This window comes from Musca domestica, unplaced genomic scaffold (assembly GCF_030504385.1).
Source record: "Musca domestica strain aabys unplaced genomic scaffold, Musca_domestica.polishedcontigs.V.1.1 180, whole genome shotgun sequence".
Lineage (NCBI taxonomy): Eukaryota > Metazoa > Arthropoda > Insecta > Diptera > Muscidae > Musca > Musca domestica.
In genome coordinates, this window is record NW_026712239.1 from 244,297 (window position 1) to 257,748 (window position 13,452).

At 36.7% G+C, this 13,452-nt stretch overlaps 1 protein-coding gene across 1 annotated transcript in view; it reads left to right on the forward strand.

Moving 5' to 3' along the window:
- LOC101897088 (bromodomain-containing protein DDB_G0270170) overlaps nucleotides 1–13,452 on the forward strand; it is an 83,479-nt gene that overhangs the window by 69,400 nt on the left and 627 nt on the right. The window contains 4 exon segments of the mRNA XM_005178460.4: nucleotides 2–2,753; nucleotides 4,626–4,745; nucleotides 12,881–13,138; nucleotides 13,207–13,398. Coding sequence (XP_005178517.4) covers nucleotides 2–2,753; nucleotides 4,626–4,745; nucleotides 12,881–13,138; nucleotides 13,207–13,398 — 3,322 coding nt within the window.

The following is a 13,452-nucleotide window of genomic DNA, read 5'->3' on the forward strand; positions in this document are numbered from 1 at the left end:
TATTGAGTAGCGTTGCCGAAAATTTTGAAAATATAACTGAAACAGAAACTAGACTTCCAGAGGGGAGTATTATCGAACCCATTGTTCACATTGAGGAACCCAATCATAGGGCTTCAGATCCGGAGACCAGTAGCTTAAATAAGCAAACAGAACCTCTACAAATCTTAGATTCTCCTCCCAATCTGCCACAAGTAAAAATCACCACAACCATGGCTGAGGAATCGCCAAATTTAACCTGCATTAAAAGGGAACCCAGTGAGGAAGGCTCCACCACCACCTCCCCCGCCACCATTACCACTCCCCAAAAAGAAGAACCGAAATCAAAGAAAAAAGCCAAACACTATAGGAAACACAAAGAATCTCACCAAAAATCCGAAAAACGTCACAAGGCACGCAAAGAGGCCGCCATAGCTGCCGAAGTCATTTGCCTTGACTCATCATCAGCCTCATCGGCCAGTAGCTCATCATCTTCTTCATCCTCCTCCTCATCATCATCCTCCTCGTCATCTTCCTCCTCCTCCTCCAGTGAGTCGGAGGAAACAGACACCTCCCTCAAATCCTCTTCATCGGCCGTCAAGCGAAAGAGGCTAAAACTTAAAGTCGATGCAGAAAATGTTGTCGATAGCTTTGAGAAACTTATCCTGCCCAGCCTAAGTGAATCTCTCATTGAACGCTATCGCAGTAAATATTCCAACTCCACCCACACGAAACTGCATTTTATCTCGTGCATTTGTGTTAGTGAATATAACTCGGAGAAATTCTCCAAACTGGAAGTGGCCAAGATACAAAGGAACCTCAAGTCTACCGACTGTTCCATGGCCTTGGAATTTCTGATGAGAGAAATTGTAAATGTATTTAATAAACAGAAACAGGTTGCCAAGCTGGGTGAGCAGAATGGGAATAGGAAAATAAGTACCTCCTCCTCCAACAAGGATTCGCCACAAAAGCCGGGTAGAGACTTGGAAAAAAATGTCAAGTCTGCAGAAAATGGCAAGGAAGGAATGCAAAAACATGTCGACAAGGCCTTGATGGTGTCTAGAGAAGACATGAAGACAACCCCTCAACCGGTGGTGACACCACCCTTAGCAACAGCAGCTACAGCCGTGGATGCTACCCATCCCAATCATGCCCCAAGTGAAATAACTAAAGCCACTGAAACAACACCACCAACATGCCACAAAACCTCCAACGGCTTGAAGCCCCACAAAGAGGAATCATCAGCCCAACATCATCTCAATCGGATTAATCAGCTACAAAGAGAAACGGAAAATCAATTCAATCATATCAGAACGTTAACGAATCTAAGCAACACCTCCGACTACAATCTCCTACCACTGGATACCAGTTCCATACGTTTCAATGCCAGCATATTTGATTATCCCTCCTCATCGACGACGGCAGTGCCGGCATTTACCACCCAACCACCCACATTTCCAGCCCTCGATCTGGAATTGTTGAAAAAACAAAGTCCCATTGGCGAGGCGGTGGTCAATAATCTACGGGAAATCGATGTCAAGCTCATGGAACTACACAAACGGAAAATGTACATCGAAGAAATGATCCTAAAACTGCAAAAAGATAAAATGGATACGGATCTGCTCACCATAAAACTGCAAAATGAGAAATTTATACTCCTCAACACAGCCATGACGGCGAATGTAACCACCTCGGCGGCTCCGGAGAAATGTAAAAAACTCTTTGAGTCCATCAACCTGAAGAATATTAAAACCGAAACCGTGGACATTACCGATGATGAGCAGCAGCATCCATCACCTCCACTCTTAGCAAAAAGTAAGAGCCATGAGGAGGTGGCCAATATTTCCTCAAGATTGGGCGAGGAACGTCATAGGACCACAAGTGAGTCCTCCTCACATAATCCAGGCGTAACCAAAGCCATAGATTCTAATCCCAAAGATGATATAACAACGTCCTCCACTGCTCGACATAAATCTCCCGCCGCCAGACGTAAATCCACAACGGAGAAATCAAAACGTAAAAACTCCTCCGACTCCATTCACGTGGGCGAAACCTTTAAGCGTTTGTGTCGTCAGGCCCAGAAGGCCTCAAGTGAAAATCGGGAGGTGAGCAGCAGTGGTAATAAAAATAATGACAACAGTAGACCCACAACCCCCGCCGAGGAACCAAGGAAAAAATCCAATAAAAATTCACGAAAGAATTCTGAAGGCAAAAGTTCCAGGGTGAAAAAACACAAAAACGAAAATAAAAAACAGAAACAAGAAACGGAAACACAGAATGGGGCAACAGAAGTAAACATCGGCACCCCAAGTGACACACCAAAGACCAGCACAAGTTCAACACTATCACCGGTACAAGAAAGTACACCACCACAACGATCACCATCACCGCTGCCACCACACACTACATCCTCCTTAGCCCCATCACCACGCCCCGCATCATCGCTCTCTAATGCCAGCCATGATACCATCGCAACTGCTACTACAAATATTCCTCCTCCAACGGGAGATTGTGATAATTTCCAAAAATACAAAAATATGCCCTGCCGCCTACTGGAGAATCTGCAATCGCCCATTGCCCAAATACGTATTTATCAAAATTCCATTCTGGCCTCAACGGAAGATGGTAAAATATTCATGTTCAATGCCTCCACATTGGAGTTGGTGAACACTTTCAATAAACACACTGAGGCCATAACCCAAATGTATTTGTGTGAGGATAAGGGTTATTTGTTTACCACCTCCCTGGATGGTTACATGAAGAAGTCACTATTGGAGGTAAGTTGCAAAGAAATGGTTTTAAGAGCATAAAAAGGAAATGCTAATATGTTTATAGATCAGGAGATTTGATGTTATATTTTCCAGTTGCTTGGGTTTCAAGGACTTGAAAATCTTGGGTGATCAAAGAGGCCTCTGTTGTAGCTTCTCCGCATATGCCTTTGATGAGTGATAAACAGGACACTTCCTCCATTCTTTTTGTACTTGACGTACCAAGACCACTTTTTTGAAATCCTTTTAGGATCCACATGAAAATGTGCTACGTATTTCTCTGAAACTCAAATTGTGTGTGTTGTCATGTTTTACAAAGAATGCAGTCTAATATCTCCTTAAAAATGTAGCATACTTTGAGGCGTTTTTGTAGTTAAATGGAATATCAGTCTTTCTTAAAAAATTCATTTAAATGGCAAAATAAGGGTTTATTTCAATTATTGTTATAAGCATTATTATTATTAAAATTATCATTATTAATAATATTATTATTATTTGTTATAACCTAAGCCATATAGCTAGAGGGTGAGATAAAAAATTGCAAAAAAGGCAAACCCCATAATTTTTATTTTTTTTTTAATTTTATTGAACAAAGGCAAAAAATGTCGAAAATAGCATCGAATTTAAGAATAAGTTTAGATTTCTTCGAATTGGTCACCCTTGGCACGAATTATGGCCTTCGAATGGCCAATGAAACCGTCACACGCTGCCCGAATGTTGCTCTGCAGTATTTTGGCCCATTTCCGGTGAAGCACTTTCTTGAGATGATCGACACTTTGGTATTTTTTAGTGCCAACCTTGCTCTCCAAAATACTCCAGACACAATAGTCTAATAGATTGGTATCCGGAGATTTTTTGTGGCCATTGTGCGCTGGAAATGAAGCGAGGAACCTAATTTTGCACCCATTCTGAGTGCGATGGTGCTGAGTCCTGTTGGAATACACCCTCCAGAATATTTTCGCGATAATATTCGGCATTTATTCTGATGCCACGGTCGATTAATATGGGCGGAGAGCGACCATCGGTTGTTATGGCGGCCCACACCGTCACTATGGCCTGCGCTTGAGTTCTGGTGGCCACTGAAGGTGCACATTTTCAACTAACCTCTTTCGCAATGAAACACGATCATTTTGTGTTTTTTTTTTTTTTTTTTTCAAACTGCTGGACAACGAATGTTTTCTCATCGGAGAAAACCAAATTCGACAGTTCACAACTTTCGGCCAAGCGAAACAACTCTTTAGCTCTTCTATAGCTTTACCCCGAGCTCATTTTTCAATATTTGCCGAATGGAATATTGCGATATGTTCAGCTCACGAGCCATATTTCGGCTACTGCGACGTGGGTTTCGATTAAGTCGCTTCTTTACTTTTCCAACCATTTCTACTGATGTTGTTGTTCTTGTTGTCTTCCGTCCACTTCCTTGACGTCGGGCTACGCTACCAGTATCACGGTAACGAGCGATTCACATTTAAATGCTGGAGTGCTCTAACGATAGCCACTTGTAGTTTTCCAGCCAAATATAAAGAAATCACACTATTACGCTTGATAAAAATGAGTAATGTTGGTCCACTTTTTGGCATGGTTCCTATATTAAGCTAAAGCCCGGCCAAGTATTTTTGTCATATTTTCTCATTTAATTTCCGCCTAGTATTGTGTACTCTTATTTAAAAACGCCAATACTTATGTGCTTGGCTACAATTTTCCTGGATTTTTCCTTAAGATTTGACCAGATTTTTCAGGAGAAGTTAAATCAATTTTGTGTATCACCTCTAAGAGGAAACTGGGAAACTACCCTTTATTTCGTGGTTACTGATTTTTTCTATTTTTTGTATCTCTCTTTTGTGAAAAATTTATTTATTTTTTTCCGTTTTTTCATTTCAGAACCTATCATCGGGTACACAATCGGTATATTTAAAAGAACCACTGCAAACATTGGACATACAATGGGACACAGCATTTACTGGTAGTAGATGGGGCAACATCTATACAACTAACATATCGGTGAGTATATCAAAGGATTCTTAAGGGAATGTATTGTTCTGAAATATTTATGTGTTTTTATGAGTTAAGTTTACAACTTTCCCAAAGACAGAACCTTCCACCAAATACTATTTGGTATTAGACATCTGTATAATTTTGAAAGGGTTAGATTATGTATCCTTGTGAATTTTGTATAGGTAGGATTTGAATGGTTCTATGAGAGACAATTGTTAGATTTTTTACTTTGGTTTTATGAGCATACTTTTAGGCTTTTTAACATTTTTTAAAGTAGAGTCATAAAACTATTGATTATTATGCCCTCAACCACGTATATTTTAGGCTGATTGGAGTCGTATTTACAGTAACTTTTCACATTTATCTATAGCGTTTTATAGCATACATTAAGGCGCTCTTCAGTATTGCGTTTCTTTTTACTCTACAAATTGATGGGTGCGCTTAAAATTATGCTATAAAAATGTTAAATATAATGCTAGGAACACAATTGGAGCGAACGACGAATTTTTTCGCGGCGTATGTTCGTCGTCAAAAATAAAACACATATGTGTATATGGAAGTGCACACAATCACGGCACCGGCGAAAATTTCGTCGGTCGCCGCGAACTCAATTAGCTTTATTTCTATTTCATACGCCGGCGACCGGCGAACAAAACAGTACAAGGTGACCATACTTGTACGAATTTTATGTGTTTTAGTAAATAAAGTTACTTTTTACTTTAAAATTTGTTATGGTCACTCTACTATCTGTTACTCGTATAAAAAAAACATAATTAATTTGTTTATTTATTTGTGTACTTGCGCCTGAGTGAAGATGGATATCAGTGAATTTATAATAGAGAAGATGGACATAAGTGAAATTATAATAGATAACGTAAAGAATTATGTGTTCTTGTATAATTCATTGTAGTCAACAAATGAGCAAAAAGTAAACAACTTCATCAGCTGTTTTATAATTTCGTCGGTATTGTGTTCCATACGACGAATTTTCGCGGCTCATTTTGTCGCCGCGTAGGGCGAAATTCGTCGTTCGCTCCAATTGTGTTCCTAGCATAAATGTGTTAAAGTCATAGCCTTTAGTTTTTATACCCTCTACCTTTGTCACTTCGTTTTTAACATCCTTAAATATTCGTTGTAGACCCCATAAAGTATATATATATATTCATAATCAGCATAAAATTCTAGGTCGATTTAACGATGTCCGTCCGTCTGTCTGAATTCACGATACAGCCCACATTAATTGAAGTAGAGCTTCGAAAATTTGGCTGAACAATTTGTATTGTGTCTAGGATGGTTGGTATTGAAAAAATGAGATATATCGGTTCACGCCTTGGTATAGCCGCCTTATAACGGTACCTCCCAATATTCGGTATTTCGATGATTCTAGCGACATTTTTCACCGAAAGTGTTTTAAATATGGTATTTGAATTTCGCAATGGATACTACAGCCTATGAAATAAAATTGTCTGTGCAGGTCTATGTCTTCGTATAGCCCCACACAACAGTACCTCCCGATATTCGGTATTTTAATGATTTTAGCGGCATTACTCACCGGAATTGATTCAAAATTGGTATTTGAAGTTCGTAATGGATACTACAACCTGTGATAGAAAATTGTCTGTACAGGTCTACGTCTTCCTATAGCTCTCATATAACGCTACCTCCCGATATTCCGTATTTTAATTCTAGCGACATTATTAACTGGAATTGTTTCATATTTCGTTTTCGAATTTCCTAATAGGTACTACAGTGTATGACATAAAATTTTCTATGCAGATCCAGGCTTCGTATAGCCCGATATTCGCTGTTTTGATGATTTTAGCGATTTTGTTTACGGGAATTGTTTAAAATTTCGTATTTGTAGTTCGTAATGGGTACTACAGCCTGTGACAGCAAATTGCAGGTCCACGTCTTGGCATGGACCCCAAAATAACGCTAACTATACGGTATTTATAAGATTTTAACAGTATGTATTTATAACGAATTCTATTTTTGATTTATTTATTTTTTATTAATTTTTTTTTAAATTATTTCCAAATAGTGGATGGTATTCAAAGTTCAGCCCGGCCGAACTTACTGCTTCGTCACTTGTTATAATCATTAAATATATAAATTTCGAGCCAAAAATCGAAATCGATTCATTTTTTGTAGATCTCTTCGCTTAGGCGAAGTTTTTCAACCCGAATTAGCCAATAGGTATTATATATTCTTATAGAGTGTGCCAACTCCTTACAAAAACCAAAATTAGGACGGTGTGTGTTTTGGCATAGTCCCCATATGTTTTCTTCTTTTAAAGTCTTTTCCCAATTGAGGTATTTTTAAGGTTATCCCGTCAGCTGGAACCCCATTGGCTTACTTCTCAATTGATATTAAATATTGTCAAACAAAGTGTTTTTAGTACAGGTCTCTGTTACGATTTAGATATTATAATAAGTCAGATATTCGGTAAATTGAGAGTCTTAAAGACTCTTGTAAAAAAATTTGGAACGGGTACGTTCAGACATATTTTCAAATATTTCCATTTCTTAATGTTGAAGGTTAATAATAATTTTCAGGCGTCATTTTCAATTCTTTCACCGTAGTGTTTTAAAAACTTCCCATTTTTAATTCAGTTGTGCTGGTTAAAAGCCTATTCTTCACTTGTTTTAACTCCCTCGATGGATCTAGAAAGAAAGAGAAAACTCGTTAATGCATTTTCCATGTTTTCTAGACATAAATTATAATTTGTATATACGTCTACACTTCTACCATTTTTCACAGTATTTCCCTCCAAGGACTTCCAAAAAAATGTAACAACTTTCATTTTCCCGAAAGAAACAAGTACACATTCTTATGCCAAAGTCATAATGTTCGATTTAAAATTTATTGATGCGACGTGATTATAATTCGTACGTCTGAATGATGATGCCTACTTTTAAGTGTAATTTATATCGCCTCTTTGTCTTGGCGTTTTCTTTTTTTGAAAAATACACGGAGGCTATATTTATTTGGAGAAAAAAAGAAAATTTCGATGTTTACCACACCCTTGCATATCGATATTAAAATTGCAAGTCGCAATGCCACTCCGCAAAAGGGCGTTATTTTGAAAAACTAAAATGGCAAATTTTTGTAATCAATTCACAATGCAATGTGTTTTGATGATAAGATGCTCCCTATTCTCCATAAAAATCATTGAGAGAGAGGAGAGAGTTGTGTAGTTTGTTATTATTGTAAATGTCTCACAAAACTATTGTCTTAGTGTGTAACTAAAAGCAAGCAAATGCCGCCATTATTATCGTCGTGTTTAGCCATCATTAAAACTACAAACACACACTTGCATACCTAGAAATGTACCCCTAATGCTAGTTTCATGCACATTGTGCATTTGTATTAAATTGCCAAGAAACTGGAACGCCTTTAGTTGAAGGTGGGGCTTTTGCGTTTCATTGTTGTTATGCAGACTGCATCTTGTGCGCATACACTCCTTTCCTTTTATATACATCGAAAACGCAACAAATAACATGTTTTGCTTATGTATTTTATATTCTAAATAAATACAGGATACAATAAACAAGACAGAGTTCCTACCAGGGAGTGTACATTAAGAAAGTCATTCCTCTTTTGAAATAAAACGACTGCGTAGAAAACGCAACTTGTATTTCGGGTTTTGGTTAGGTGGGTAAGCTTGTGCATTTTGGGAAGGACTTAGAATAGCAATAAAACAAGAAAATTTTCAAAATAGTTTCTATTCAAGTTGGAAGCCACACCTAGCAAAAGGGGGACGAGTATTTTTCTTGTTTATTTATTTGTGTGATTTGACACATCTCAATACTTCCGTCAATACAAGATCTGTTTAAAAGATGGTAGAGATAGGACCATTCCTTCTGACACCTCCCCCACATAGGATTTAAGATTTTGAAAAACAAAACGCTCAAAGATAGCGAAATAATAATAACTCTCTTCAAATTTCACACATACAAACATTTTTGCTAACACAAGATCTGTTGGGAAGATAATATATATCAGCGAACCCCTTCTGGTACCACACCCACAAAGGGTCACAATTTCCAATACTTATATCTGTCATAACTTGCGAAACAAGTCAGCGAATCTTTACAACTTACTATGTCTAAATATTTCCTTCAAATTTTGCCCATTCCAACATTTTTGTCTGTATTAGATGAAGCATGAAAATGGAATACTTCGGTCGACTATATCTGGTACCTCATTAATAGAGCAATTGTAAAGTTTGTTGGCCTAAAACGCTTTTACATGAATAAATTGAATTTAATAAAATAAATAGACAAATAGACAATAATAAAATAAGACACAAATCGACCCCATGTTGTTTTTAGATCAACCAGTTTAAGTCAATTTTTCTCATGAGAACAATTCCCGCAGCCTATAACTAAAATTGTCTTTATAAACACAAGCCTAAAAATATGCTACATTTTACGCGTTTATTATCCTCGACCTTTGATAAGAGTTGATTTATTAGTTTTACTTGAAAATTATTGAAAATCTACAGAGCTATAATCAATTTATTTACTGATTTCATAGAACTTTTTATAAAAATAAAAATTTTAGTGATTGCAATTGGTAACAAAAATAAGTAAATTGTATGTCTAATATCGGCCCAAATATAATGAGCAAGTGACAACGTATTTGCTGTTTCGTTGTTTTTCTTCTATTTATATCTAATACATATTAGTCCCGCCTCCCACACAAATGCATCCCATGAAAATATAAAAACGTTCCAATTGGAGCAATATTTCTTGCGCTCCAACAACTAAAACCTATGAAAAAGTTACTGTTGTTGTTATTGTGTACTATTATAGGGGGGCTGGGCAACAGGTAAAACTAAATGCGATATCTTTGTTGTGCAACACGCACTCATGCTCTAAATAACAACAATATACAAATAAACCCCCTATCCAAAACATAACAGACATTCTCTCTATGCAATTTTTATTGCTCTTCTTGCACATACCCATAATCAAAATGACAGCAACAAACAACTGTCATCATTCGTTGCTAAATTCCTTACTCCTATTTTAAAAACAACACCTCTCTTCTATAAAATCTCTATTACTCTTACTCTCATAGGGTACTCTCTCTGTCTTCCTCTCTTATTTCATAGCAACGGATTTTTGTTTCACTTCTCAGACTTTTCTTCATTATAGGCTCTATCGAAGATATCGAAGAAACTTGCAAAACTAGTAGATTCTTGCAGGTACTGGAAAAGAGCAAATATGTTCTGTTCCAAATGCAAGAATGTACAAATTTTACTACGACAACCGGGTTTTCCTTGATGATATCGAAAAAATTGCAAAGTTACTATATTCCTTCAGAAAAAAATTGTAAAGTTTCCGTTTTCATTGAGGCAATGACTTATCCCAATGTTGTTATTTCGCATAATTATAAAGTTTATGGTACACCCCAAAAGCCACTATAAATAAAAGCAATACCCAAATACACTCCCCTAGTTACTTTCTTTTCCTCATCATTGCATATATCCAATTTGCTCTAATTACAGCAATACGTAATTTCTATATATTTCCATTACCAACTCAACACCTACTCTTCGTGCAATTTCTCCCTCGGTTGTAAACTCATTCTCTATTCTCCTAGCAATAACTATTACTCTCTTTCCGGTTATGTGCTCCATCTCTCATTGTGAAAAACGGATGTTAAACTCTCTGCTCAAAGTGTACTAAATTATGTCGTCTCTTTCTCTTTGTAACAGTCCCTAATTATTGTTGTTTTTATTTTCTCTAATAAGAATTGCATTGTTTTTGGATTGCGATGCCATAGCGCATGACTTGCACTTGTTACTATTAATCTTGCACTTGTAGTTGTGGCATATAGTTGTTATTGTTTTTTTTATTTCTCATGCACAACCCATTTTCTATGGTATTTCACTACAAGCTTTGTTGATGTGTTTTGTTTTGTAGGGGGTAAAAATGCATTGAAAGGATGATGATAGTTGGTTGTAGTAGAGGCTTGGCTTTTAAGAGTTGTTGTTGTTGGTATTTTTACAAACATGTTTTGTTGTTGTTTATAGAAATCATTTGGTTTTTTTACTTTTTTGGCGGAACGCTTTTTTCTTTGTTGTCTGTCCGTTTGCCAAATGACATTTCTTTTATGGGGGGCGTGTTTTTAACCTAACTAACGACTCTCTCATTGGTGGTTAAAAACACATGCGAATGTGCCAATAAAATAACTAACATGTTTTGTTGTTGTTTTTGTTTATGTACATCGTTTGCATGTATGTATTTATATATTTATTTAGTGTTTATATATTGATTGTTCCGTGATGCAGATGGATAATGAGGTGGAGTGTTTCTAAAATCTGTATTTTTAAGGGATCCTTTTCTCTGAGTTCTGTCTAAGTGCATGATGATGAAAAAAACCTTTAAAAAGTAAAGTTGAGTTAAAAATTTATAAAACTTCAATAAGAACAAAAAAATAATAATTATATTATTATTACCAAAACCGATTTTCCCTTTATGATATCGAAAACAATTGCAAAAATATTTGATTCTTGGAGGTTCCGTAATAGAGCAATTGTTGAATCAATAGGTATCAAAAGGGAACCAATAAAACAGGAATTAACATATCATCTTAGAGTTACATTCTTTCCAGAAACAAACCTATAAAGGGAGCGAATTTGTCCATGAAATTATTTTCAATTTTTATATCCTCCCCAATACATAGTTGGAGAGTATTTCGTTTGTAACTCATCGAAATTATAATTTTAGACCTAACAAAGTATATATATTCTTGATCTGTTGTAATCACGCTAGAGTCAAAACGAATAAAGATAGGAATCTAAAATTTTGCACAGTTTAGTCTTTTGTTTGCAGGCAGACCAAGTTCGAAGATGGGCTATATCGGTTCATGATATCATATAGCCCCCATACAACAGTATCCCCCTATATTCGGTATTTTAATAATTTTAGTCAAATTTTGTAATGGAATTGTATGAAAATCCACGAAAGGAGTTCTTTACCCCCTGGAAGAGAATTGTTAACATAGGTCCACGATATTGTATATCCCCTATACAACCGTACCCCCTGATATTCGGTATTTTGATCATTTTAGCCACATTTTCCAATGGAATTGTCTGAGAATCCGCACAAGGAGTTCTTTCTGAGTACTTTATCTTATACCCCCATATAATGGTACCCAACCCCCCTCCCCATATTCGACATTTTGATGATTTTAACGACATTATTCACCGGAGTTGTCTCAATTTACGTATTTAGAGTTCGTAATGGGAACTACAGTCTGTGGCAGAAAATTTTCTATGCAGGTCCAGATCTTCGTGTAGCCCCACATATATCAGTACCTCCCTATATTCGGTATTTTGAGGATTTTAGGTGCAATATTCACCGAAATTGTGTGAGATGTCGTATTTGAAGTTCCTAGTAAGTACTACAGCCTGTAACAGAAAATTGTAGATGCAGGTTCAGGTCTTCGTATAACCCCCAAATATCGGTACCACTACCTATATGCGGTATTTTGATTATTTTGGGTACAATATTCACCGAAATTGTTGAGATATCGTATTTGAATAAATACTGCAGCCTCTGAAAGAAAATTATCTATGCAGGTCCAGATCATCGTATAAACTTTATATATCGGTACCTCCCTATATTCGTTATTTTTAGGAACAATATTCACCGAAATTGTTTGAGATGTCGTATTTGAAGCTCCTAATAGGTACTCCAGCCTGTGAGAGAAAATTGTATATGCATGTCCAGGTCTTCGTATGGCTCCGATATAACGGTATCTACCTATATTCGGTATTTTGATGATTTTAGCTACATTTTTCGCCTGATTTTCTTTTTACAAGTTTCGTATTAGCATATTTTAATGGCTTATGACAAAAGTTGCCTATGTAGGTCCACGTTCACGACCCCAATATAACGGCTATATTCGTTCTTTTTAGGATTTTAACAGATTTTTTTTTTTTTAAATTGCTGAATTCGTTGCAAATGGTGGAGGGCATTTAAAGTTCGTGCCGGCCGAGCTTACTGCTTTTTAACTTGTTTTATTTTTTTTAATTTCCGAATTCGTTGCAAATGGTGGAGGGTATTCACTGCTTTCTTACTAGTTTTTTTTATAAAAATATATCTAATTTCTCCCCTCCATTTCAGGCAAATGTACGCTCTGCAGCTCTATTGTGCTCCACCGAGTCCTCGATTCTCACCATCAAAGCCGCCAAAGAAGGGGCACGCAAGGTATTGATTGTCAGTTCCAAAGGTAATCTCATACATGTGCGTGATGCCTCTTCGGGATTATTGTTGAGGACATTCGATGTACCCGATTGCATAAATATATACAGTATATTGTTGAACGATGGTCTCCTCTATTGTGGAACACAGAAAAAGGAAATACGCAAATATGATTTTGTGGTAAGCTATTGAGACAATATGACAATTTGCAATTCTCATTTAATTCCAATTTGGTTTTCTTCCTCCAGTCTGGGGCACCTGTGGGTTCGATTACCTGCGGCAATGGAGCCGTTAGCATGCTCATGTTCAGAAACAAATACATGTTTGTGGGTTGTTATGATGGCTTTATATATGTCATTGACAAAGAGACGGGACGTCAAATAACACGCTTGACTGGCTCAGGCAAAATGATTTTGACCCTGGAAATTGTTGGCGATAAGGTAGCGAGCTATGGCAAAATCATTTGTTTACATTGAAATTAATTGTGTGATATT